Source organism: Natrix helvetica (assembly GCF_964273705.1).
Source record: "Natrix helvetica genome assembly, chromosome: 1".
Taxonomy (NCBI): Eukaryota; Metazoa; Chordata; class Lepidosauria; order Squamata; family Natricidae; genus Natrix; species Natrix helvetica.
In genome coordinates this window covers 102,925,196-102,948,421 of record NC_138548.1, presented here as the reverse complement: position 1 = coordinate 102,948,421, position 23,226 = coordinate 102,925,196, and the positions used below count along the sequence as shown (strand labels likewise).

The 23,226-nt window shown below is 38.5% G+C and overlaps 1 protein-coding gene across 6 annotated transcripts in view; it reads right to left on the bottom strand.

Moving 5' to 3' along the window:
• The window catches only part of IRAG1 (inositol 1,4,5-triphosphate receptor associated 1), a 103,532-nt gene that overhangs the window by 44,011 nt on the left and 36,295 nt on the right, over positions 1-23,226 (bottom strand). For 5 of the 6 annotated variants that reach the window (XM_081938146.1, XM_081938147.1, XM_081938150.1 and 2 more), the window contains 6 exons: positions 14,466-14,652; positions 9,198-9,298; positions 4,457-4,527; positions 3,599-3,772; positions 2,562-2,639; positions 1,683-1,729 (listed from right to left, as the gene is read on the bottom strand). In XM_081938146.1, coding sequence (XP_081794272.1) covers positions 1,683-1,729; positions 2,562-2,639; positions 3,599-3,772; positions 4,457-4,527; positions 9,198-9,298; positions 14,466-14,537 — 543 coding nt within the window. In that variant the 5' untranslated portion in view covers positions 14,538-14,652. Of the gene's footprint in view, positions 1-1,682; positions 1,730-2,561; positions 2,640-3,598; positions 3,773-4,456; positions 4,528-9,197; positions 9,318-14,465; positions 14,653-23,226 lie in introns of all 6 variants that reach the window. The other variant, XM_081938148.1, reaches the window with a different exon arrangement.

Here is a 23,226-nt window from a genome sequence, read left to right as displayed (position 1 = left end):
TTCACCAACTGGTGGGCTACTGAAGTTTGAGCTAATTGCAGTTTCTAAGTGATGCTCATATGCAAATTCATGTAATGGCTGGATTACTGACTGAAGCATCAATCACCATTGACAGCGCTCCCTGCTCCAGAAGGCTAAATTTACATACCCCAAACCAGACATTTCAATTGTATTAACAATACAAACTGGATAAGGAGAAAGTTAAAAGCACTAGCTCAGGGGTGGCGAACACGCGGCTCATGAGCCGCATGCGGCTCCCGGCCAAAATAAATGAGGCTCTTTGCCTCTTATCGTTATTTAGTATACTGTGGCTCGGATCGCGCGCTCCCTTTCGGAAGCTGGGGAGGTCCTTTGCAGGCAGCTAGAACGGGCCGCCTGCAAAGGACTTCCCCAGACTTGCTTTGAGGAGCACGGGGCGACTGAGGCTAGTTGTGAAGCCCCAAAGTCCCCACCGCCACCGGAAGAACTGCTGCCACCTCCTCCTCATCCTCCTCTAACAGGCAGCACTGCCGGATTTGCCGCCCGGCGCTGCGGCTGAGATGAAGCCGCCAAAGCTCCAGCCGGCATCTCCGCGCGTGGCAGCGGCGCCTCCCCTCCACTCGGAGCAGCTGAGCTCAGTCAGCGCTGGGTTACCCCTGCCCCCTCCTCCTCCTCCGCCGTGCTTTTGAGGAGCCATGAGGCTGCAGGAGCCAGTAGGAAGGCGGGGGGGGAGCAGGGGAAAAAAAGCCTCATGGCTCCTCAAAAGCACGGAGGAGGGGGAGGGGGCAGAGGTAACCCAGCGCTGAGCTCAGGAGCAAATCTGGTGATTCTGTTGGAGGAGGAGGAGGAGGAGGTAGCAGCAGTTATTCTGGTGGCAACTCGTACTCGTCGGCATCTTCAGCAGAAGCCCTGCCCACAATGAAGAAAGCAAAGATGGAGCAGATGACGTCGCTGCAACATGACTGGAGGAGGAATTCTGGGAGTTGAAGTCCACAAGTGTTAAAGCTGTCAGGTTTGAAGACCCCTGGGGGTTTTTTTCCCTAAAGGGTTAGGGGTGCAAGGGTCTTGTAACTTGACAGCTTTAAGAGTTGCGTGCTTCAAATGCCAGAGTTTCTGAGCCAACATTTTGGTTGCTAAGCAGGAGCGTTGTTAAGTGATACTGATATTATATAACACTTTGAATTAAGCGGGTACCTTGAAGAAACATAACTTTGAGTTTCAAATAATACTGATTTCGTTGTTGTCTTAGGTGACATCTGTGAAAAAAATTCGGGTGCTCAGGCATGAAAATGTGCCGCTCAAACACTATACTTTTCTGCTCACATCGAAAAAAAATTAGAGGGAACATTGCTTCCGGGTCTGTTTTGGCAGGTCACTGCGTGGTGTGGCTCTCTGACTCTCACAGTTTAAAATTTTGGCTCTTTTTGTCGAACTTGTTCGCCACCCCTGCACTAGCTCTTCTCAATAGAAAAAAAAATGCTTAACTTTTCACTCATCCACCAAGGGTTCCTTCCAAGTGACCTTTCATAGTGTTTTTGAGTCTGTTCTCTCACATTGGACTCTGACAACATGCCCAGATTTGGTGATGCAATCACTCGGTGTAGCATAGCTAAGCTAGTTACTGCCCATATAATTCCATTTCTCAAAATAACATTGTTTATCTGATTATATTAAATGAACAAAGAATATTAAAGCATATTTACCTGCAATGGAGACACCGACTCAACACTTGACGTGCATATATCAGAATCTATAATATGAAAAATATGCGATAAAAGTATTTACCTTGTTTGAAACGTATCAGACATTAAAGAGAGGCATGGCAATTTTAAGAAAATCACTGCACACCTTAGAAATTCCCTTATGAGCCAATCTATTTGAACACCTATAACCTGCTGAGAATGCGCTACTCTGGATCTTGTTGTATGAGGAGCCTTTCTCTGAAATGATGAAACATCCTCCCAAAGAAAAGTTATTAATTTCCCTGATAATTTTCACCTAATTCATATTCTCTCTGAAAATTAAACCCAGCTCTATATGACTTGTTTCAGATCTTCCTGCATTCCTAATTTTGTTTGTTAAGAGGATGCCTGCTTATTTTACCATAAAATTGCAAAAATATTCAGTGCATGTTAAGAATAGCCTCCCCCAATCTAGTGCCACGATAGTGGCAGTTCTAAAGGCATTTGATATCTGGAAAGCACCAGGTTAGTAAAAAGAGTTTTAAAAGTGATTAAAATAGACAAATTTGTGGATATCACCTAATTATGAGCAGATGATAGATCCAATTGAACCTTCAGGGTCAAACCCAAAATGTCAATAAGTACTAGCTTGAAGATAATAGTGTTACGTTTTCTATTCAGCTTTCCTTCTTGAGTTGCTGGTTTGATTGACCATTATGAGAAACATAATGCTTTTTATTTTAACTCCCTGCTGCAAAATAGCTCCTATTAAATTTTTGAAGGAAACTTCTATGTAAATATATTTACAATGCCTCTTAATAGTCAACTTTATGGAGCATGGAGGTATAAACCAACACAAAAGCATTATTCTTTCTTAGAATGTTGCACTAGTGATTTTACCTGTTGGATCTGGAAGAGTTAACGAGTTGCTCCGAGATGAAGCAGGTGAAACACTGGGGCTTAGTGATGGGGATAAAGCTGCATTAAATAAAAATGTCACTTGTGAGGCATTTAAATAAATTTTCTATAAAGGTGAAGTTAAACTCAAATCATGTATTAAAATTACACTATAAAACCAGTGTTACATACAACAAAACACAGAAGGGGTAAAAGAGCTTAGTTCAACATTGTGGTATAGTGGTATCTCGGTACTCATTGTTAATTGATTCTGGGATGTGTGATGAGTACCAAAAGTGATGAGTACTGAACAAATGTTTCCATTAAGGTATAACCTACTGAGTCTCAAGACAAGTTCTAGCGTGTATGTTGAGTACTAAACAAATAATGAGAACAGGGACAAACTGTTTGTGTCAAAATGTGTTATCAAATTTGATGAGTTTCAAAGCATTTGAGTACCAAGGTACCAGTGTACTTCTTAAACATCCTTCTGTATGGGATGGAACAGTCAGTAAGGATCATCCCCAAAAAGCATTTTATAAAATCAGTGAATTTTTCCCAGAGCCATTATGATATAGTGTTTAGGATGCTAGATTTGCAGCAGGTCTAGGAACAGGGAGATAGGTTCCAGAGACTATCCCCAGCTATGGAAGCTCATTGGGTGATTTTGAGCTAATTATTATCTCTTAGCTCAATCTACCTCACAGTAAGATTTTAGTAGATCTGAACATAGCAATTCCAGAACAAAAATGTTCTATTTCTGTCAAACTGTGGACAGTCTGGGATGATTGAATAGAATCTCTATGGTAAACTACCTGGAATTGGGGAAGCTGGATAATTCAAGTAAGTAAATGAGTAAATAAATAATGAACTGCTGGAATGCAGAGCATTTATAGCATGTGTTGAAGTGAAACACATTTTCTGTTTTGTGAACTCCTCTACACATGATTCTTGGAATAAAAGATCATAGTAGTTGTAGGTCAGCTAACCATGAGTTCCATTTGCACAGAGTCTGAGAGATGATATTTTGGAATACGTACCTGTGGGTGATTCTGAAAGGCTGCTTCTTGATTTTCTTCCTCTACGTGTGAGGAACCTCTCACTCACCTTCTTTGCTTCTTCTAATAATTCAAAGTTCTTCTTTTTATCTTCATCAGATATTTGTATATCTGGCAGTTGGTCATGTAGGAGATCAATTACATGACCTTCATTATCTAAATAGGAAAGTACTGCATTATACAATGAATGCATAACATAACTGCGCATTTGAAGTATTTCTTCCTGACTGCTGTAATGAGTGTATTACATACAAACTATTGGTAAATGTCTACTACAACTGACCATCTAAACGAGGCCAAGTACCGTAGTTCTCTATTCTGTGAGGTATTTTTACTATCTGTAAATAAATCTATTATATAGGTAGCCTCATATTAGTGTTTGGTTTTTTTGTGAGGCAACATTGGTTACAATAGCACATAAAATTGTCAGAAGTTAAGAAAGCATTTGGCATCTACAAGGTTAGGTAGTAATATATTTCTTTGTTCTTTGACATTTACAGGCCTTGAATCTTCTGAGATAGACAACATTCAGGATTACATCAATGCATTCTATAGGTAAGGGTGTGAAGGGTATGTTTGTAAGGGTATGAAGCCCAAAAGACATTGAAGTGATATATTTTCTTCTATTTTCTTAACATCTTATATATATATTCTCTGACTATAATATATACAAAATAAGATCAAAAACATTTGTATTGCATACAATATAAAGGGCCATACAATATTTTTAGAACAGAATCAATCTTATGGAAGCAAATGAAGCAACATTTGAAATTCTGCCAATTTGTTTGTATAAATAATTTGAAATAAAAAAATAAGGCAACAATATATGATTCTTACCTACAGAAGTCAAAGAGCTCCCTGATTTTCTAGCATTTCTGTTAGAATGTCGCAGATGAGGGCTAACAGGCCTAAGGGGAAAGACCCATATTGAAAACTGTTAAAATGTAAAAATAATATGTGTGAGCAGGTATGTACATCTATGTATAAATGCATCTATGGGCATGACAATGTTTCCATGAATCTATTCATCTTTATTTTGTGCTGTGAACAAAATATTGATTATTTTCTGTATTGATTGTTAAACTAGTAAATTGTGATGCATAAATACAGGCCAAAATTAAGATGCCACCCAAATGTTGCTGCTATGAACTCATTCATTTGAATGCACACAGCTAGTGGGAATTACCATATTTCCCCGAAAATAAGACAGGGTCTTATTTTCTTTTGACCACCAAAATAAGCGTTTGATCTTATTTTGGGGGAGGTCTTATTATTTTTAAGGTGCAGGAGGTGGCAAGAGAGGTCACCTTATGGCTGCTACTGTGTTGCAATATTTTCGAGGAGGGCTTATTTTCGGGGGGAGAGCTTATTTTAGTGAATGCGCTCAAAAGCCTGATTGGGCTTATTATCTGGAGAGGTCTTATTTTTGGGGAAACAGGGTAGGCCTTTATATCTTTATTAGATTTTTTAAATCTCTCTTTTATATCATAAGTAACTGAAGACAGTGAATATACATAATACTTCTTCCTCCTCCTCCTATTGAGTTGAACTTTGCCTTGCAACCCAGAAAAATGGTTTATGAACTATATATCTGAATTCAAAAGCATTCTGAATTATTATTAAAAAAATATCATAATGGTTCTTAGGGAAGCAAACTGAAATAATAAAAATCATAAGGAATAAGTACTTTCCTATATAAATAATGAAGGTCATGTAATATGTATGTAGGAAAAGGTTTTGGATTATTACAGACCAGTTTTTAAAAAATAAGCAATTCAATTAAATATTCTATTTCCATTAAAAGTAAGATAAATAATGTCCTTTAAAGAAACAAAGTTAACAATAGGTGGAACAAAAATTTAAAATTCTGGCACAATGAGTATCAGCTACTATTAGCTTGAAAACTGGCTGACAGTCCTATTTTCTGCTTTCAGCTACCTACTGATGCAAAAATAGTTGAAGCAAGCAGTAAAAAGGTGAAAAAGAGGACATGGAAAAGCAGTAGGGAAGGCGAAGGAGTAGAGGGGATGGTAGAGGATGGGATAATGGGTAAGGAACTGGATAATGGGCAGATGAGGAGGAAGATAACTGTTCCACTGTGGAAAGTGCAATTGTCCAAAGGTGCTGGTATTTATCTTTATTCAAAAGATGAGGCTCTACTTCCTTTGAACTTAAAATCCTCACTTTAAGTTCTCACTTTAAATCCATGGGTTCTAAAATTATGTTATTCTTGAAAAAATGTGTACTTTGCTTCCTATGTATAGCCTTTATCTCTTTGAAAGATATTTGCTTTAGCATAACAATTCTGACTTGAATCATTTAGGTTTCATTACAAGTAAATAAATTGCACTTGTATCCATATAAAATTGACTCCTCCAATAACATAGTCACCCTGTAGGGGAGATGGATAGCGTAAACATTTAATAAATAAATAAATTAAAAAACCATTTTCTAGAATTAAGGAACTTAAGTCTATATAGCATTGTATATTTTTTTTCAAACTACTGTAAACTTTAAGAAATGACATCAGACTCACAAATTTTCATCCAGTGTCTTTAAAACGTAAAGCATCATACAATAAATGAAAACAAACTATGTAGTATTAAAAGCTCAATACATTTGTACTTTTTGCCAACAGCTCATTCAGCAATTATTCAAACTTACAACAGTGCTTTAAAATAAAATTTATGAAGGGTCCTTGAAATTGGGGCCATTTCAGCATCCCCACATCACAATGGCCTTTTTCAACCTTTACATAAAGCTTCCCAAAAAGCAAAGTGAAAGGGGAAGTCAGCAGAAAGTTGCAAGTTGCAATCACATGATGCCATGCTTAATGACTGTGGGTGGTTTGTTTAATGACCACAACCGGAACTGATGTCATAAGTCAATGAAATCATGTTTCATTTAATATCTGTACTGCTTAGTGATGGAGTTGCCAGTCTCAATTCATTCAGGAAATAAGGACTATCTATATACCACCAGCAATGACATTCATCCAACTTTATAGCATGGTAGCTAAGGGACCCCTGAGGGACTATTTAATGATGGCAGGGGCTGTCAATTAAAAAGTGTCACTTTATAGGACCCAGAAAACATGTCTTCTCTGTTGCAGTGCCTGCCTTTTGGAATGATAACCTCCCATAGATTTGTATAACTCCCACCTTAATGGCATTCAGAAAATCATTCAAAACCAAATTTTTCTTCCAGAACTTAGGATAGGGTGGTTGCAAAATCCCATAGTATTTGGGTTCATTGATGTTTTGTAATCTGGTCAGTTGTGTTTTTTAATTGTAAGTCACCCAGAGTCATTAAGAACAGACAGCCTGAAAATTGAATTAAATCAATCAATCAACCAACCTATATTTTGGTTCCAATTAGACATTACAGTAGATAAGTGAACTCATATCTCCTTTAATTTTCTTAAATGGAAAGCTTAAATGTAATAGGGATGTGTGTATGTACATTTGTGGGAATACTTAAATTTACTCCACAGCCTTCACAAGCAAGAAAACAAGTGGGCAATGTAGATATAGGTGTCCTCCTGATTAGAAAAATATGGATGCCTCCATAGCTATGAAAGCAGTTAATTGATTAAAATATGGCTCTCTTAAGCTTTATCATTTTTTAAAGAGTGCTCTTGGTCCCCTAGCACAAGCCCCTTGACCATTTTTCCTCCCTGCCCATCAAGTATGGAAGCTGCCTCTCCAGAGATAGTCAAGAACTAACATTCTCTTTTAACAATTCACTCCCAAGCTTTTGGAATATAGGTAGCTCTTCACCAATAACCATTCATTCAGTGACCATTCAAAGTTATGATGGTGCTGAATGAGACTTATGGTCTTCTAAGCCAAAAGAAATGATTTTTGAAATACACTGAAATGCCTTTGCTGCAAAATATGGTTTTGAAGCAAAATATGGTTTTAGTTGCAGCCACTGCAGCATTCCTACAGTCATGTGATTGTAGCATGGATGCATGGCAACCAACTCCCAATTATACATCTTTTGGTCACGATTGCTACTTGTGTCCTTCCTTGCTAACTTTCCACAAGCAAAGTCAATGGGAAAACAGGCAGAAGTTAGCAAATGAGGATCACATAATATTATGCCTAACCAGTGACGTGCAGTCAGGTGAGGCAAGTGAGGCACAGCCTCACCACTCTCATCATGAAAAAAAAAGTAAAAGGAAAAAGCTGAGCTAGTTACTGCCTCACCGTGGATGACTCTGCTTAACTGTTAAAAAAAAGCTGGAAAAGGTACGTGTGGGTTGGAGGGAGGGGGAGGAATTCAAACTTCATCCTCCTGGTGCTGTGCAGGGCTTTGGGCAAAGGCTGGAGGGAAGGACCCTGGCTCGCTTGTGCTCTCCCTCCCCAAGAGTAGTTTGATTGCAGGCAGAGCCAGGTTGTGGGGCCAGTGTGTGTGCTACAGCATGGCTGTTTGCCTGGCTTCCTGCCTCCTCCTGTGGTCTCCCCACTGGTGCTCTCCCTCCCCAAGTGTAGTGACTTCCTCCCCAGGCCCCCATTCATTTCTCTCTCACACACACACAGCTGGATAAAACTATATAAAAATCTAGCCCAGCTTCACTGATTACAAGTTTGAAAAGGCAACGTGGCTCCACCTGCAATCAAACTACACTTGGGGAGGGAGAGCACAAGCGAGCACTGAGGAGACCACAGGAGGAGGCAGGAAGCCAGGCAAAGAGCCATGCTGTAGTACACACACTTCCCCCCAGCCTCTTTCTTTTGGAAGGCTCAGATCGGCTCCCCTCCGGCTTCTCTGCCTCTCCTCTCACCCCAGCCTGCCAGCAGGAGGTGGTGGGTGGGCTTTATTGTGTTCCAGGCATTTCCCACCCAGACAGCGGGCTGCATTTGCAATGGTGGAGGTGTTTGGGAAAGGCAGCAGGGGAATGGGGGGGATGGCAGAGGAGCTGCTTTCAAGCCACTGGAAAAGATATCCAATCCAACTTTTGTGTGTGGGGGGGTTTGTTTGAGAGTGAGTGAGAGAGGGAAGGGGTAGGAGAGATAGTCCAATCCAACTTCTGTGTGTGTGTGTGTGTGTGTGTGTTTGAGAGAGGGGGAGGAAGGGAGAGAGGGAGGAAGGAGGGGAAGGAGAAGAAAAAGAAAAAGAAAGAAGGAGCAAAGGAGAAAAACAAATGCTGTTGCTTTAAATTGGAACTGAGCATGTCTGGCTCTGAAATTCTGGGAGTTGAAGTCCACAAGTCTAAAAATATTTGAAACCCAGCACTGTGTCAGTGCCTCACCAGTCATAAACCTCACCGCACGTCACTGTGCCTAACACTCGCGTGGAATTCTTGTAACAACTATAGCTGGAACTGTTGCAATTGCCATCACAAAATTGGTGTGATCATGTGATTTTTATGCTTTACACCTGCATTGCTTAGCAACAGAAATTCCTGGACCTTTTTTTTTTATCCCACTTTTTCTTTCCACAGAAGGGTAGCTTAACATTTTTCGTCAAGCAAAAGCTTCCTTTTTGTTTGACAAATGTATATGCCTGCCCATCTCACCAAAGGCGACTATTAATGATCATGGAAATAAAATGGCACGCATGCATTAATTACCTGAGAGGTACATTTGTGTCTCTTTCTGTAACTGGTCTAACGGCACATTCCGGAAGAATTATTGAAGGTGTGTTGCATGTGGCTGTTTCAGCAGAGGTCTCCTGAACAAGAGAAGTACATCTCATTCAGACAGAATAAAATATCCCATTATTCTTACATGAAAACTTCAAGTTTACTCTCCCCAAGTTTGGCACAAGTATTCTATTTAACAAAAGGTAAACCCTTCCTGAAGCTAAGATAGTTTCCTCCAAAAGATAAGATGAGGTAAAACTCATCTGCCTCTATTCCTACATTCCAGCTAAACTTTGAAAAGACAGTTCTATTTTTTTAAAAAAATATTTTTTGAGGGGAAAAAATGCTTTCCCTTTCGCTAACATGTGTAAAGCACTACATATCACAAGGGAATTATCTAATTCTTGATTTGTAAGTGTGTACAGTTTTACAAGATCTTTCAACCCTCCCCTGAAACTAACTAAAGACTTCAACTAAAGATGAATCATACAATTACTTTAATTAATAACAAGAGCAAATTTTTAAAATGATGGACTCTACAAATTCCAGCCTATCCTAATGGTAAGGGCTTGAACAAAGAAACATTATGTTCAATGTTAGTATATCAACCACTTAGCTTGTATAACAGTAAAAACAGAATAGAATGAGATGTGATGGGCATATACAAATATAGGACAGTAAGAAATTGTACGTACATAAACAGATTTGCATATTTGTTTTTGCTCTCTCTTAAGCTTGTCAATTGTATATCTTGAGAATGCAAACTATCCTCTCTGGATTTTTATATGATTACTCTTATTAACAACAACTTTCAGGGAACAAGAACTTGATCACGATTACTGTCTTTAGTGAAACATCTTAGTAATAAATCAATTCTAAATATTTATACAGCCTTGGAAAAGCATCCCGTTTTTAAAACATTCTCCCTGACGGATGTTTACTGAGCAAACAGAAGACCGATCTTGTGATATCTAGAAATACATTTATACACTCACTGTAAAATATGATTTTGTAGGCCAGTGTCTACCTCATTAGATTAATAAGACAACTTATTCTGTAGGGGTATCAATTACATATCACAGTTTTAGAGAGTTAAGAGAAAATACTGAATTGTATTTTGACAGATGATGCACTTAATTTAAAAGCTTAGGATGTAGAAATGACTATACTTCTACGCAGTGATGTGCGGTGAGGGTTATGGCTGGTGAGGCTGGTGACGTCATCAGGAAGGCGGGGAATGGGACCACGTGTGCAGGAGGCTGAGGCAGCCTCAGCCTCCAACACACATGGTCTCATTCTCCGCCTTCCTGAGTGAACATTAAGGGTACAGCGGACTGTACTGATCCGCGTAGCATTGCTTCCTCCACCGGCGCCAGTCCCTTCCCCCCCCCACTCCTTCAAGGTCTCCCACCAACCTAAAGCCCGATCCCCAGCTCCCTCGGGCAAGGCTTGAGCGGGGTGAATGGGAAAGCAACGAAAGAGGCTGCGCTTTCACCCCGCTCAAGCCTTGCCGCCTGCAGCCACCGCCCGCCCTCACTGCCCCTTTCGTTGCTTTCCCGCCCGCCCTCGCTGCCCCTTTCGTTGCTTTCCCATTCAGGCGGCTGCGCTTCCCATTCCCATTTCCCATTCAGGCGGCTTCCCATGCAGGCAGCAAGGCTTGAGCGGGGTGAAAGCGCAGCCCCTTTCGTTGCTTTCCCATTCAGGCGGCTGCGCTTTCATGCCTTTGTCATCCGGCAGCGCCAACAACATTTCTGCCTCCGCCCTCCGCACGCCTGGACGAGGTAGCCAGAATGGCGCTGAGGCAGTCCGGCGGGCGAGCGAGCGAGGCGCCATTCTGGCTACCTCCGTCCGGGCGCGCCCGGGAGCTGCGGAGGGCGGAGGCAGAAATGTTGTTGGCGCTGCCGGATGACAAAGGCATGAAAGCGCAGCCGCCTGAATGGGAAAGCAACGAAAGGGGCTGCGCTTTCACCCCGCTCAAGCCTTGCTGCCTGCAACATTTCTGCCTCCTCAGCTCCCGGGCGTGGCCGGATGGATGGATGTAATATTATAATATTATATATATATATATATATATATATATATATATATATATATATATATATATATATATATATATATATATTATATATATTATATACTATTGTTTCATGAAGAGAGGTGGGGCTCTGCCTCCCCTGCCTCCCCTGACCGCACGTCCCTGCTTCTACGTTAGTCAAAGTTGCTTCATTTCTTGTACAGTACAGCAGATCAGGCTATAACAAGGATTTGAAAGGTTAACACTTCCCTTGAATCTAATAACTTAAAACAGAAGCGTACATGTATGTAATTATGACTTAACACATATTTGAGCTATACTTTTCTTCTAAAGTGTGTAAGGTAGGGGTGGAAAGGATACCTTGATTGTGAACCCTCTCCAGAAGGAGGGGTTACATATTTGTGTAACACAAGAGACATGGTACTCATAGAAGGAATACTCCATATGAGAATTTTCTAGTAGTTTTGATGTAAGGGTTTCTAGAGATCTTTCTCATTTTCAAAGTATACGCAACCATTTCACCTCATGTACTTTAGTGTTTCAGGGTCCACAGTAGCCAAAATATCATTTAACAATTTATCTGGGATTAATGGAACTCAAGAGACCGTTTCTTCCCAAAATTTGGAAGACTGACAAGATGAGCTTCCACTTGTAATACCAGCAGGCAATCATTCTGGAGTTTTTTCTTTCACTTTAAATCCACCTAATATTTCGAGAAACAGGAGACTCCTAGCTATAACAGAATAAGTGAAATGCCGAAGTAGTCAGGGACCAGAAGTTGGAGAATACCTCACAACCGTTTTAGGCATATAAACCAAATGGAAAAGAAAAGGCATGAAAATATCTTTTTTGACGTATGCTGTATGCTTTCCATCTGACTGCTTACTAAATTCACATATAACTGACTTGTTTATCTTCCACCAGGAAACTAGCTGTTAGCACAAAGGTGCAATTGTGTCAGAAAGCATGACAAATCACTTAAGGGTTCAACTTTTTCCTATGAAACTAAAGGAAAAGTAGCGGATGTTTTCATCCAGATGTAGAATACCATGTCCTAGGTTTGGAAGAAAATGATAAAAACAAAACCGAATGTGCCAGATATACATTGGTCTTAAAAGTTTTCAACACATCTCAGAGAACATAATGATAATTTTTAAAAGGTCAGTTAACTAGGTAAGTCCTGACATTGCAGATATTTAGTCTTCTAAGTTACTGAATGCATGAATTCATCATTGTACATTAATGAAAGTTTCTTGTTTTAAACAATCCTCATACATCACTTCGTTTTTGTACTTTATGTTCCCAAAAATATTTTTCAGGGGAAATTAGAAGGCAATGACGTTCATCAGTACACTATGAAACACACACACACAATTTTGACAGGATAATGCAGCATGCTATACTGTTAATTTATTTTTTTTAAAAAATCACAGGCTGGTAAGAAGAAAGAACAGTGATAGTTAAAAAGGAAATCTGTATGGTGTATTTCAGTTTCTAGCAGTAACTACTCCTGGCTGTCCAGTTTCTCCTTTAATACATGAAGAGGAGCCTATGATTTTTCTGATAACTGGTTCCACTATCAAACCGCTCTTAGCAATAAGAAGTTTTATGCAGCATTGAAATGATAGAATGCTTTTCATACATTGAACTTGCAGGCTGACAATTTAGGTAAATGAGAGGGTGAAAAATTATAATACAAATTACCGGTAGTCCTCAACCATTCATTTAGTGACCATTCAAAGTTACAACGGCACTGACTTAGGACCGTCTTTCACTTTTACGACCATAGCAGCCTCCCCATGGTCACGTGATCAAAATTCCAACACTTGGCAACTGGCATGTATTTGTGACTGTTGCAGTATCCCGGAGTTATGTGATCACCTTTTGCAATCTTTTGCCAAGCAAAGTTAATGGGGAAGACATGAATTACTAATTTAACAACTACAGTGATTCACTTAACAAGAGTAGTAAGAAAGATCATAAAATGGGACAACGCTGACTTAACAAATGTCTCACTTAGCAACATAAATTTTAGGCCCAATTGTGATCATAAGTCAAGGGCTACCTGCAGTAGAACCCAATGTGTCAGAAAATATGTTTTTGTCTTCCTTAGCAATCTAAATCTTGGACTCAATTATGGTCATAAGTCAAGAACTACCTCTAATCCATCCATACAACAGAAATCACTCAACGTAGGAATTTTCCATTCCCAAATCTAATTATTGACTAATATTCCAATTCTATCCAGTTCGCTAGAAAAGTGACAGAAGCTTCAAATGTAATGTAAAGAGTGGAAAAGATTATTGCTAGACCTCATGCCTAGCAATATTTAAGAAGATTAAAGAGAATGGGTGTAGTATTTTTTTCAAATAAAATTCAATACAATATGGTGTTAGCATAAGGTGCACTGTAGTGAAATTTGAGTATAGCTATATTCAGTAAATTGGGGACGTGATGGCTCAGTGGCTAAGATGCTGAGCTTGTCGATCAGAAGGTTGGCAGTTAGCAGTTCAAATTCCTAGCGCCACATAATGGAGTGAGCTCCTGTTACTTGTCCCAGTTTCTACCAACCTAGCAGTTCGAAAGCATGTAAAAATGCAAGTAGAAAATATAGGAAACACCTTTGGTGGGAAGGTAACAGCTCTCCATACGCCTTCGGCATTTAGTCATGCCAGCCACATGACCACCGAGATGTCTTCGGGCAGTGCTGGATCTTTGGCTTTGAAATGGAGATGAGCACCGCCTCCTAGTGTCAGGAACAACTAGCACATATGTGCAAGGGGACCCTTTACCTTAACCTACATTCAATAATGCAGTTATAACTTAATAATATACCAGACAGCAGTCAGAAATGCTTCAACTAGAGACAAACTAGAAAAAATATTAAAAGAACAGTTATCAAAACAAATTGTGGTGGAAGATTTGTGTGTCTATGCTTCTTCTTTCCCTACCATCAAGTTTATGTTAATTGATTATTATTTTATTAAATTTATGTTATGTTAGTTTGAAGTTTGTGCCAATATTTTATCTACTTGCCCAGCAAAATCATAATGTGGACATAAAGAATAATATCACAGAGAGCTGAATTAGAAAACAGCAGCTATAAACATCTAAGCATGGTTCAGATATACATCTGCAGAGATATTCATACTCCTTGTAAAAGAAGTAATATATCTTGCAAAAGATTCAAGATAACACATAAATAAAGATAACTTACTTACTTTGACAAGAGAGGACAAATTTGAATGCTGTGTCTCAGTTGGCTGCCTGACATCTTCAGGTACGGTTGGCATGATGGGGAGGTGAAGGACACGTTGAAATGCAATGCGGATTAAAGAGCACTGATGGGAAAGTCTGTTTCAAGTTAACCTCTGAAGATATGTACTGTGGGTGGTTATGATCCCAGGACTAGAGTAAGTGCCAAAAATAAAATAAAATCCATTTAAAGTCCAGACTGTTAACACTGGGATCAGTTTATAATAACAAGCAGCAATAAGGTTTAAAGTAACGACTTATGCTTCTCCCCAAGTTTTACTAAGTATGTCTTTCAAGATCTAATGAAACATAATAGCATCATTAAGACAAATTTGCTCAACATTCCATGAATAATTGCAGGAAAGGGTTTACTGGCAAGTTTGAGAATGCACTCTCTTTTCCAACTAAACTAGACTGATCCCTTAGTTGTTCATAAAAACTTAGGAAGAATTTTGGATATTGTATCACAATTATATCAATGGCATAACTTCATAAATAATTTAAAGTCAGTGTTGATATCACCTCTTGTACACAAAGGACTTCATATAAATATATTTCAGCAATGAACCTGTTCTAAATTAGTATTTGTTCCATTCCCAAAATATATTATATTTTTCTTTGGATTGGTGAACTACTATTTTCAATTTAGAGGGAAATCAAGCTTGCTTGGCAGTTATTGGCAGATTTTGGCCAGTCATTAATAATGTCATTGGCCAGAGAAGTCCATCATGCAAGGCAGATGATCTGACTTCCTTGGGGATTTGTAAAACTTCTTAACTCTTCTTTTCTCTTGAATAGGTTAAGATTTGCTCCAAGTTTGATACCCTTTAAACTAAATTCCAATTCAGAACTAAGAGAGGACTCTTATTTCCTTTCATTATAAAGATACCTTTCAATATTCTAACACAAGAAAAGATCTTAGGATCTTTTGCCTATAACAGTGGCTTTCTCTGCAAATTTGTATGAATGTAATTGATTTAAATGGAAAGAGCTGACAATAGAAACAGAAAACATTTAACAACCATATATCATCAAACCTTTCCTTACTACACACAAGGCAAGGCAACATTTATTACAGTCAATGACCAGAGCAAGTTAAAAACATTCAAGGAATATCCTGTTAAAAATTCTAGAATTAAATAATAAGTAAAATCTATATTAAAATCACAATTTGGCATCCAATATGTCAGTTGCATGCGAACAAAAAACAGCATGGCCTAACTATAATATAATATCAGTCCTTAAACTGTGAAGCCTATAGTCATTAGTAGTATAGTCTTTATTGTCATTGTACAAATAAATACAACGAAATTGGATTAGATTCAATAGAATACTAAAATGCAAGAGAGAGATAATGCAAAAGGATTTACTGCATTAATTGTGTAAAATAGCTATGATGGATTAATCACCTGGTTCTACATGCATGATCATAATTTATCTAAATGTTTTTTTTTACTTTCAATGATAAATGAATTGTTATTTTTTGATCACATGGACTGATTATATCAACTGATGGGCTAAATGTTTTTAAAAATGTATTCCTATTGCATCAATCTTTTTATTTAGTGAAACAAAAAAAAATCAGTCTGGATTAAAATGATAGAAAAATAAGAGGAAGAAAGCAACAAAGGAGAGAGAGAGAAAAGGAAAGAGAATAATAAAAGAAGTAAAGTAGTAACATCCCACACAGATGCAAAGAAATGTATGTTTTAGGACTGTACTGATTACAACTTCAATAATGCTTCAGAAGTATTTTCTATCCTACATGTGTGGGAGTGCAGCACTTCGCAACTAATCATTAGCCTTATTTTCAAGTTGTCTTTTTAAAATAGTTACATCACTGCAAGAGTCACATGCTTTCTTCCACACAAGCAGAGAGCAGTTATGCTCTTGTCAGCCTGCAGCATTTCTTCTGAAGCATTTTTGAAGCATGCATTACCCAGTATTGATCTTACAGCCTTACAACTACTGTATTTTTCAGAGTATAAGACGCACCAAGAGTTTGAAGAGGCAAATTAAAAAAAAAGTTTTTGCACTCTGCAGACTTCCCAAAAATGGCCCGTTTTTTGCAAAAAAAAAAGGGCATCAATAGCCTTTAGGAGGCTTGTAGAGTGCTCCTGGGCAGTGCCCCCCCCCCCAAAAAAACAAGCAAAAATGGCCCATTTTTAGGAGCACTCTACAAACCTCTTAAAGGCTCTGCATGGCCATTTTGGTGAAGGGGTAGGGTTTCGGGAGGCAAAAAATGCTGTATTTAGTGTATAATATGCACCCAGTTTTTCAGCCTCTTTTTTTAGGGGAATAGGTGTGTCTTATACTCCAAAAAATAAATAGGTGGTATGCTTATTTTTGATTGATCCCAATATGTTAAGAAGAGTCAGAGATGTTTATGCCTTGGATAGGAGACCATATAAATCCCAGGGCTGCAGACTGAGTAGGATCTGAGTAGGATGCTGAGTAGGATGCTGAAGGACAACAATGAAAATATCTTCCATGTTACTACCAAAGAGTCTTTGTTATTCCAAAATGTATAAGCCCATTTAGGAGATGAGATAGAAAGTTGAATAATGTCTATAATAGGGGTCTCTAACTCACATCATCATGGCATCGTCATGTGATGTATCGCAACTTTTTCCCCCTTCGCTAAACTGGGTGTGGGCATGGCCAGTGTGTGATGCATCTGGCCCACGGGCCACGAGTTTGACATCCCTGCTCTATAACAACCTAGAAATCATTACTGAAAATTTTACTACCATATTTTTGGAGTATAAGACGCACCTTTTTCCCCCAAAAAAGAGGCTGAAAATCTGGGTGTGTCTTATACACTGAATACAAATGTCAGCATTCCAAATATCATGCAGAATTAAATCATTGTCCAAGGCAAAGTTATCCTTAAAGCTCCAATTTAATAAGACAGACATGTTGGCATTATGTATGAAATTTCAACTCTGATTTACATCCTGGAATTCCACCCAGTTGAAAGTTCATGATCTTATGCCCACACCCATAAATCCATCACATGGTCCAATTATCTTCTTCCACGCTGGCGTCTCCACCCAGCTGCTTCCGGTCAGGTGTCGAGGTGCGGAGACAAAAGATGACCTTGAGCTTCTAGAAAAAATTACAACACATTCCACAAATCTACTCCTTTCTATTCCCCCCTCCCAACTACTACACTAATGAAACAGCATAGGAAAATAATAGAAAGTGTGGCAGGCCAAAGATCCTAAAAGAAGCATAACTACAGGGCTGACAACAGCATTTTTTCCTCCAGAAACCCTGCTCCCTTCACCAAAATGGCCGTGCATAGCTTTTAGAAGGCTTTCAGAGAGCTCCTGGGAGCTGGGGAGGGCAGAAATGAGCAAAAAATGGGCTGTTTTTTGCTCATTTTAGCCCCCCCCCCAGCCCTCAGGGTCACTCTATAAGCCTCCTAAAGGCTATCCATGCCCTTTTTTTGGACAAAAATGGGTCCATTTTTGTGAAAAATGGGCCGCTTTTTGCTCATTTTTGCCCACCCCGCCAGCCCCCAGGAGCACTCTACAAGCCTCCTAAAGGCTATTCATGTCCTTTTTTTAAAAAAAGGGGCTCATTTTCACAAAAAATGAGCCATTTTTGGGAGGTTTGCAGAGTGCAAAAACTTTTTTTTTTTAATTTGCCTCTTCAAAACCTTGGTGCATCTTATACTCTGGTGCGTCTTATACTCTGAAAAATATGGTACTTATATTGTACAATAGGCCAAACTGAAACCCTTCTCCTACCCCTATTCAGTTCTAGAAATGGTTCTAGAAATGCTACCTCAGAATTACCAATGAATGCACTAGCCTCTTACTCCTTTTGCCTTTCCTTAATTAAAACATATATCATTGTGAGGAGTAGCCTACAGGGTGTATTCAACAATTGGGGCCAAAAGAGATTATGCTGCAGCAATTCAGAGGCAAACACTGAATAAGCCAACAGTGACAGAAAACAGGAATCTGGCAAGTGAATTGAAAAGAGCAAGTGAGATAGAAAGAACCAAGAAGGGAAATGTCTGCTGACTATTTGCTGCTGAAAACCTGACTGTTAACTGCTGCTACTGACAATTTCCTGAGTTTTATTGCTTAGTTGTTGTGTCCGATTTGAGCCTTCCTCTTCCTGACTTGGTTGAAGCAAGCCAAGAGGACATATTAGGAATCTGACTTTCAGAGAGAGGAACTCAAAAGATCCTTTTTTATTTCCTCCTTTTTTATTGGCCTCCAACCAATTCATCAAGAGGTACAACTTCTGGGAACTCAAGATCAGAATATCAGTGTGTGGATTTGACTAGGACAATAGGTGGGGGAATCTCCAAGGAAGCATAAACAAGTGAAGAAAGCACTATTGTGATCTTCAAGGTGTGGGTGCAATGTTTTTTGTCTTCTTGCCTGAAAATTATACTTTCTGTTATTGATGTTGGAGAAAAGAGAAGGGAGATGGAAAAATGAAGAAGTCGTAGACAATAGGAAAAAAATCTCTTTAGCAAAGGCAAACGTTTGGAAGCATATGACCCAAAGAAGTAAGAAGTGCAGAAGGATGCTTGATTTCATTGGAGCTGCCAGAATGGCATCAGGCTCTTTTAGAGGATAATCCACAATCACTTGAATAAACCTTGCTCTAGATCACTATGGAAGAAAGTATGGATCAAAAATAAAATCCAAGAGCCATCTTCAGAAAGAATAGTTGTGTCATGGTGGCAGGTGAGGTGATTCCTGCTGAGAGGAAGTGAAGTAGATCAGTGCAGTCCCATGATAATAGTATGGTTTCCTGTAACAAGAGCATGGTGGAGACTGTATCAAGATTATTCATATTGCTTGACAAGTATTCCTTTTGATACACAGGGAGACAAATGATATAATCACAAAGAGACCTTGAAAGAATGTAGAACAGAAGAGGTAATTATTCCATTTTAATCTCCCTGGTCAGACTTTATTTGGAACAATGTGTCTAGTTACGGGCACTATAGTTCAGAAAAGACAGTGACATATTGGAGTGCATTCAAAGGAAGGCCACCAAGATAGTGAAGGTCCAAAAATAAAGCCTCATTAAGGATGATTAAAATATCTGGGTATATTTTAACTGCAGAAATGCAGTCAAACTAAATATAGTGTTGTTGTTTTAACTACAGGAATGAAATATAACAGTGGTCTTCTGACATCTGTAAACGTAGGTTGGAATAGATGATTCCCAACATCCTTTCAAACGCCAGGATTCTGAGAAATACCATTTCTTTTTTATTGTTTTTTTATTATTTTAAAATGTTTTACTGTTTTAATTGAGGTATGTTATTTTAAATTCTAAGTCACTCAGTATCATTGATTGAGATAGGCAGCTGTACACACTGAATAAAGAAACAAACATCTGGCTGACCGTGTGACCAATCCTTAAGATAAGACCAAATAAGATAAGAACAAATCTTAAGAACAAATGCACAAAAACCCAGAATTGAGAAGACAGCAAATGCTGCACTGGAATACGTACAAAAATATCATTTGCCTGCAAGAAAGAACAGGTGGGACCACAAAATACTTTAGAATTCAAACAGACAAGCACCTGCCACACAACACCCCAGACATAACAACTGTCAATAAGAAAGCCAGGGGGAAAGGCTGGATAGTGGATGTAACAGTATCTGGAAAGAGGAGAAGAGAAAGAACTGGAGAAAATAAATATAAGCAAAATGGCTATGACACAAGAAATCAAAGATAGTACCGATAGTAATAGGTACAAACCTAAAACATCTGGAGCACTATTGGCATTTTAAAAATCACCATCAGTCAATTGGAAAAGCAGCTTTATTTGGAACAGCTTGCATCCTACCAATTTACGTTTATCACCATCAAAAAATAACATCTGCCTATCCTAGGTCCTTGGGAAGAACCTGACTGTCAATTCAGCCTCCCTCAGTAACCAAGAAAGAAACCACTCAAGTCCATGTTTTCAGAATTAAGAGTACTTTTACTGCATCCTACCAATTTACCTTTATCACCATCAAAAAATAACATTGCCCTATCCTAGGTCCTTGGGAAGAACCTGACTGTCAATGCAGCCTCCATCAGTAACCAAGAAAGAAACCACTCAAGTCCATGTTTTCAGAATTAAGAGTACTTTTACTGGTTATGAGTAGATAGCAGCTAGCAAAGCAAGATCTGAGGCAAAAGCACGCGCAATCATAGATATCAATATGTGACCCAGCCCCCTCCCCCTAGTGACCCCAACCCCCAGTCCAATCCCCACACCCCACAGGTGTCAAAACCCATCATCAGGATGGTATGCCAGATGGTTGGCATTGGCGGCAATTCCATCTCTGCAGCATGCGAAGTAGATGGTGAGAAAACAACTCCCTTCTTCATTCACTCCTGTGCTCAAGCTTCCCCTCCCAAATACCATTTATCTCCCCCCTCCCCGTTTCAATGGCAGCCGAAAGCAAGCAGCAAAGCAGAGGCTGACACTGACAGGTGGATAAAAATGCCAAAATCAATCTAAACATCTGACTATGTTCGGTGACTAAGGAAATAAACCATGTTCTCCACTCCTTATGTAGCATAAATGGTCTGGACTGGTACACAGGAGACACAAACTTTCTGTCTTTCTGAAATATACCATCCAATCCCAGAATAGGAGCCTAGGGGTCATATATACAGAATTGAAAAGTGTATTGTTTATTCTCAAATAAGCTACACTATTCTCTTAAAGAGAAGAAAAGTATAAAGTTTCTTCCAGTTGTCCTGCTACGCGTAAAATGAAGAGCAACACTATGGGGAAAGGACTGACTTCTAGTCCAGATGACATTCAGCTGACAGAAGGCAGACAGGAATCATAGATTGTGGAATTTCAACGATATACTGGATTAAAACTTTCTTACATATTTGACATTACAATACAATACAGGGGCAAAAAATATTGTCCAGTAATGTTTTCAACGTAAGAAAATAGAACACAGAGAAATGAACTGAAAAAGATTGCATCTCATTCCTTGTAGATGAAATATAGTATATAATGGATTTTCTTCATTTGGCAATGTCTAAATGTTTAGCAAAGCCAGGTACACATACTGTAATGCTCAAAGAGATAGATTTTTAAAATTCAAAACCTTTCCACAGCTATTAGTTCTCTTTAAGACAAGGTATTATATAAGTTCCATATTGAATAAGTAATTGGTGCTTTTTAAAAAGATGATTATATTAATGTAGACTAGAAAATTAGGTTCTTTCTCCTGCAGTAGATTCTCATTCTGGGATTTCATTGTTCACACACTATAATCATTTGGAAATTGTGTGTGTGTGTGTGTGTGTGTGTGTTTACATATACATATATGCACACATGTATGTATGTATGTATGTATGTATGTATGTATGTATGTGTAAGTATAATCTTTATTGTCATTGTACTTAAATACAACTAAATTGGTTAATTTCTTTATATATGTACATATATATGCATATATATGCAAGGAATTTGCAAGTTGTTCTACTTATATCTATTATCAGTAATATCGGTTCTCCAAAATATCTTTTCAGTGATATCCTGAATCACAATTTCTACACCATTGTAAATTCTAGAAACTCTCTTGGATTCTTAATGTATGAATTATTTCAGTATTTTGTTCTGAAATTAAAATATTAATGGAATAAATGCTTATTAATTGTGACTTTATTCAAATTTGGCTCTAGCATGCTTTCTGCACAAATTCCAGTTTATATGGCATCCATTGCCTATTGGGATTTAAGATATTTTTAGCTGTCTTCCTGGAAAAAAACCCAGTTTCAGGAAACTTTTAAAACATAATAATTAAAAACATTCATTCCTAGGAGACATGCATTGTAATTTTAATGCTTGGGAAATTGCTCTCATTGGCAGTGTCATTAAGTTGACTCTTTAAATATAAATGTTTACAGGAACGTATTAATGTAGACTGAATACAAAGTAATAATTTAATCATAAGCAGATTTACAGAAAAGAAGTAACTATTGTATTTTGTGGTAAATTGTTATCTGATAAAAGTCATATGAGGATAAAGTGGAGGAGTTTATTGATTCTTGGTGAAAAGGCAGAATATATATTAAATATGTAACAGCCTTGAATTGAGATTAAGTTCCTCATTTCATGTTGTAAATCTTGTAGAAATGGAAAAAAAGTGAAACAAGATTAAAAGAGTCCGTCATAGGTTCCAGTGAAATTGTATAATGAGCTAACAGGGACAGCTAATAGAAATTTTCCAGGTGATTTCAGTAAAAAGAGAAGAGAATGGCCAAAGTGGTAATAATATTAGTGGGATGGGAGAGGGTGGGGATGTCACAAGAGCAAAGATGGCAGCTGTGACATCACAAATGAAACCCCTTCTCTTTCAACTATCCACCACACATTTGTTCAAAAAGGGTGAAAGTTGCATATGGTGTGAGAATCACCATCTTGCCTTTTTTTTTTTTAACTTTGCTTCCATGAATACTGCTACTGCTGCAGCAGATAAATTGTGTTTTGCAAGACTGTATCCTCAGGTTAGGCGCAATGTTTCTCAACCTTGGCAGCTTGAAAATGTGAGCAAGCTGGTTGAGGGATCCTGGGAGTTGAAGTCCATACATCTTCCAAGCTGCCAAGACTGAGAAACACTGGATTAGAAGAATGAAAAACATCTCTGGAATATCTTCTGACTGCATAGATTATGCATAGAGCTGTTTATTGTCTACTGTGGGGTGATTAACTGTTTTCAAGCTG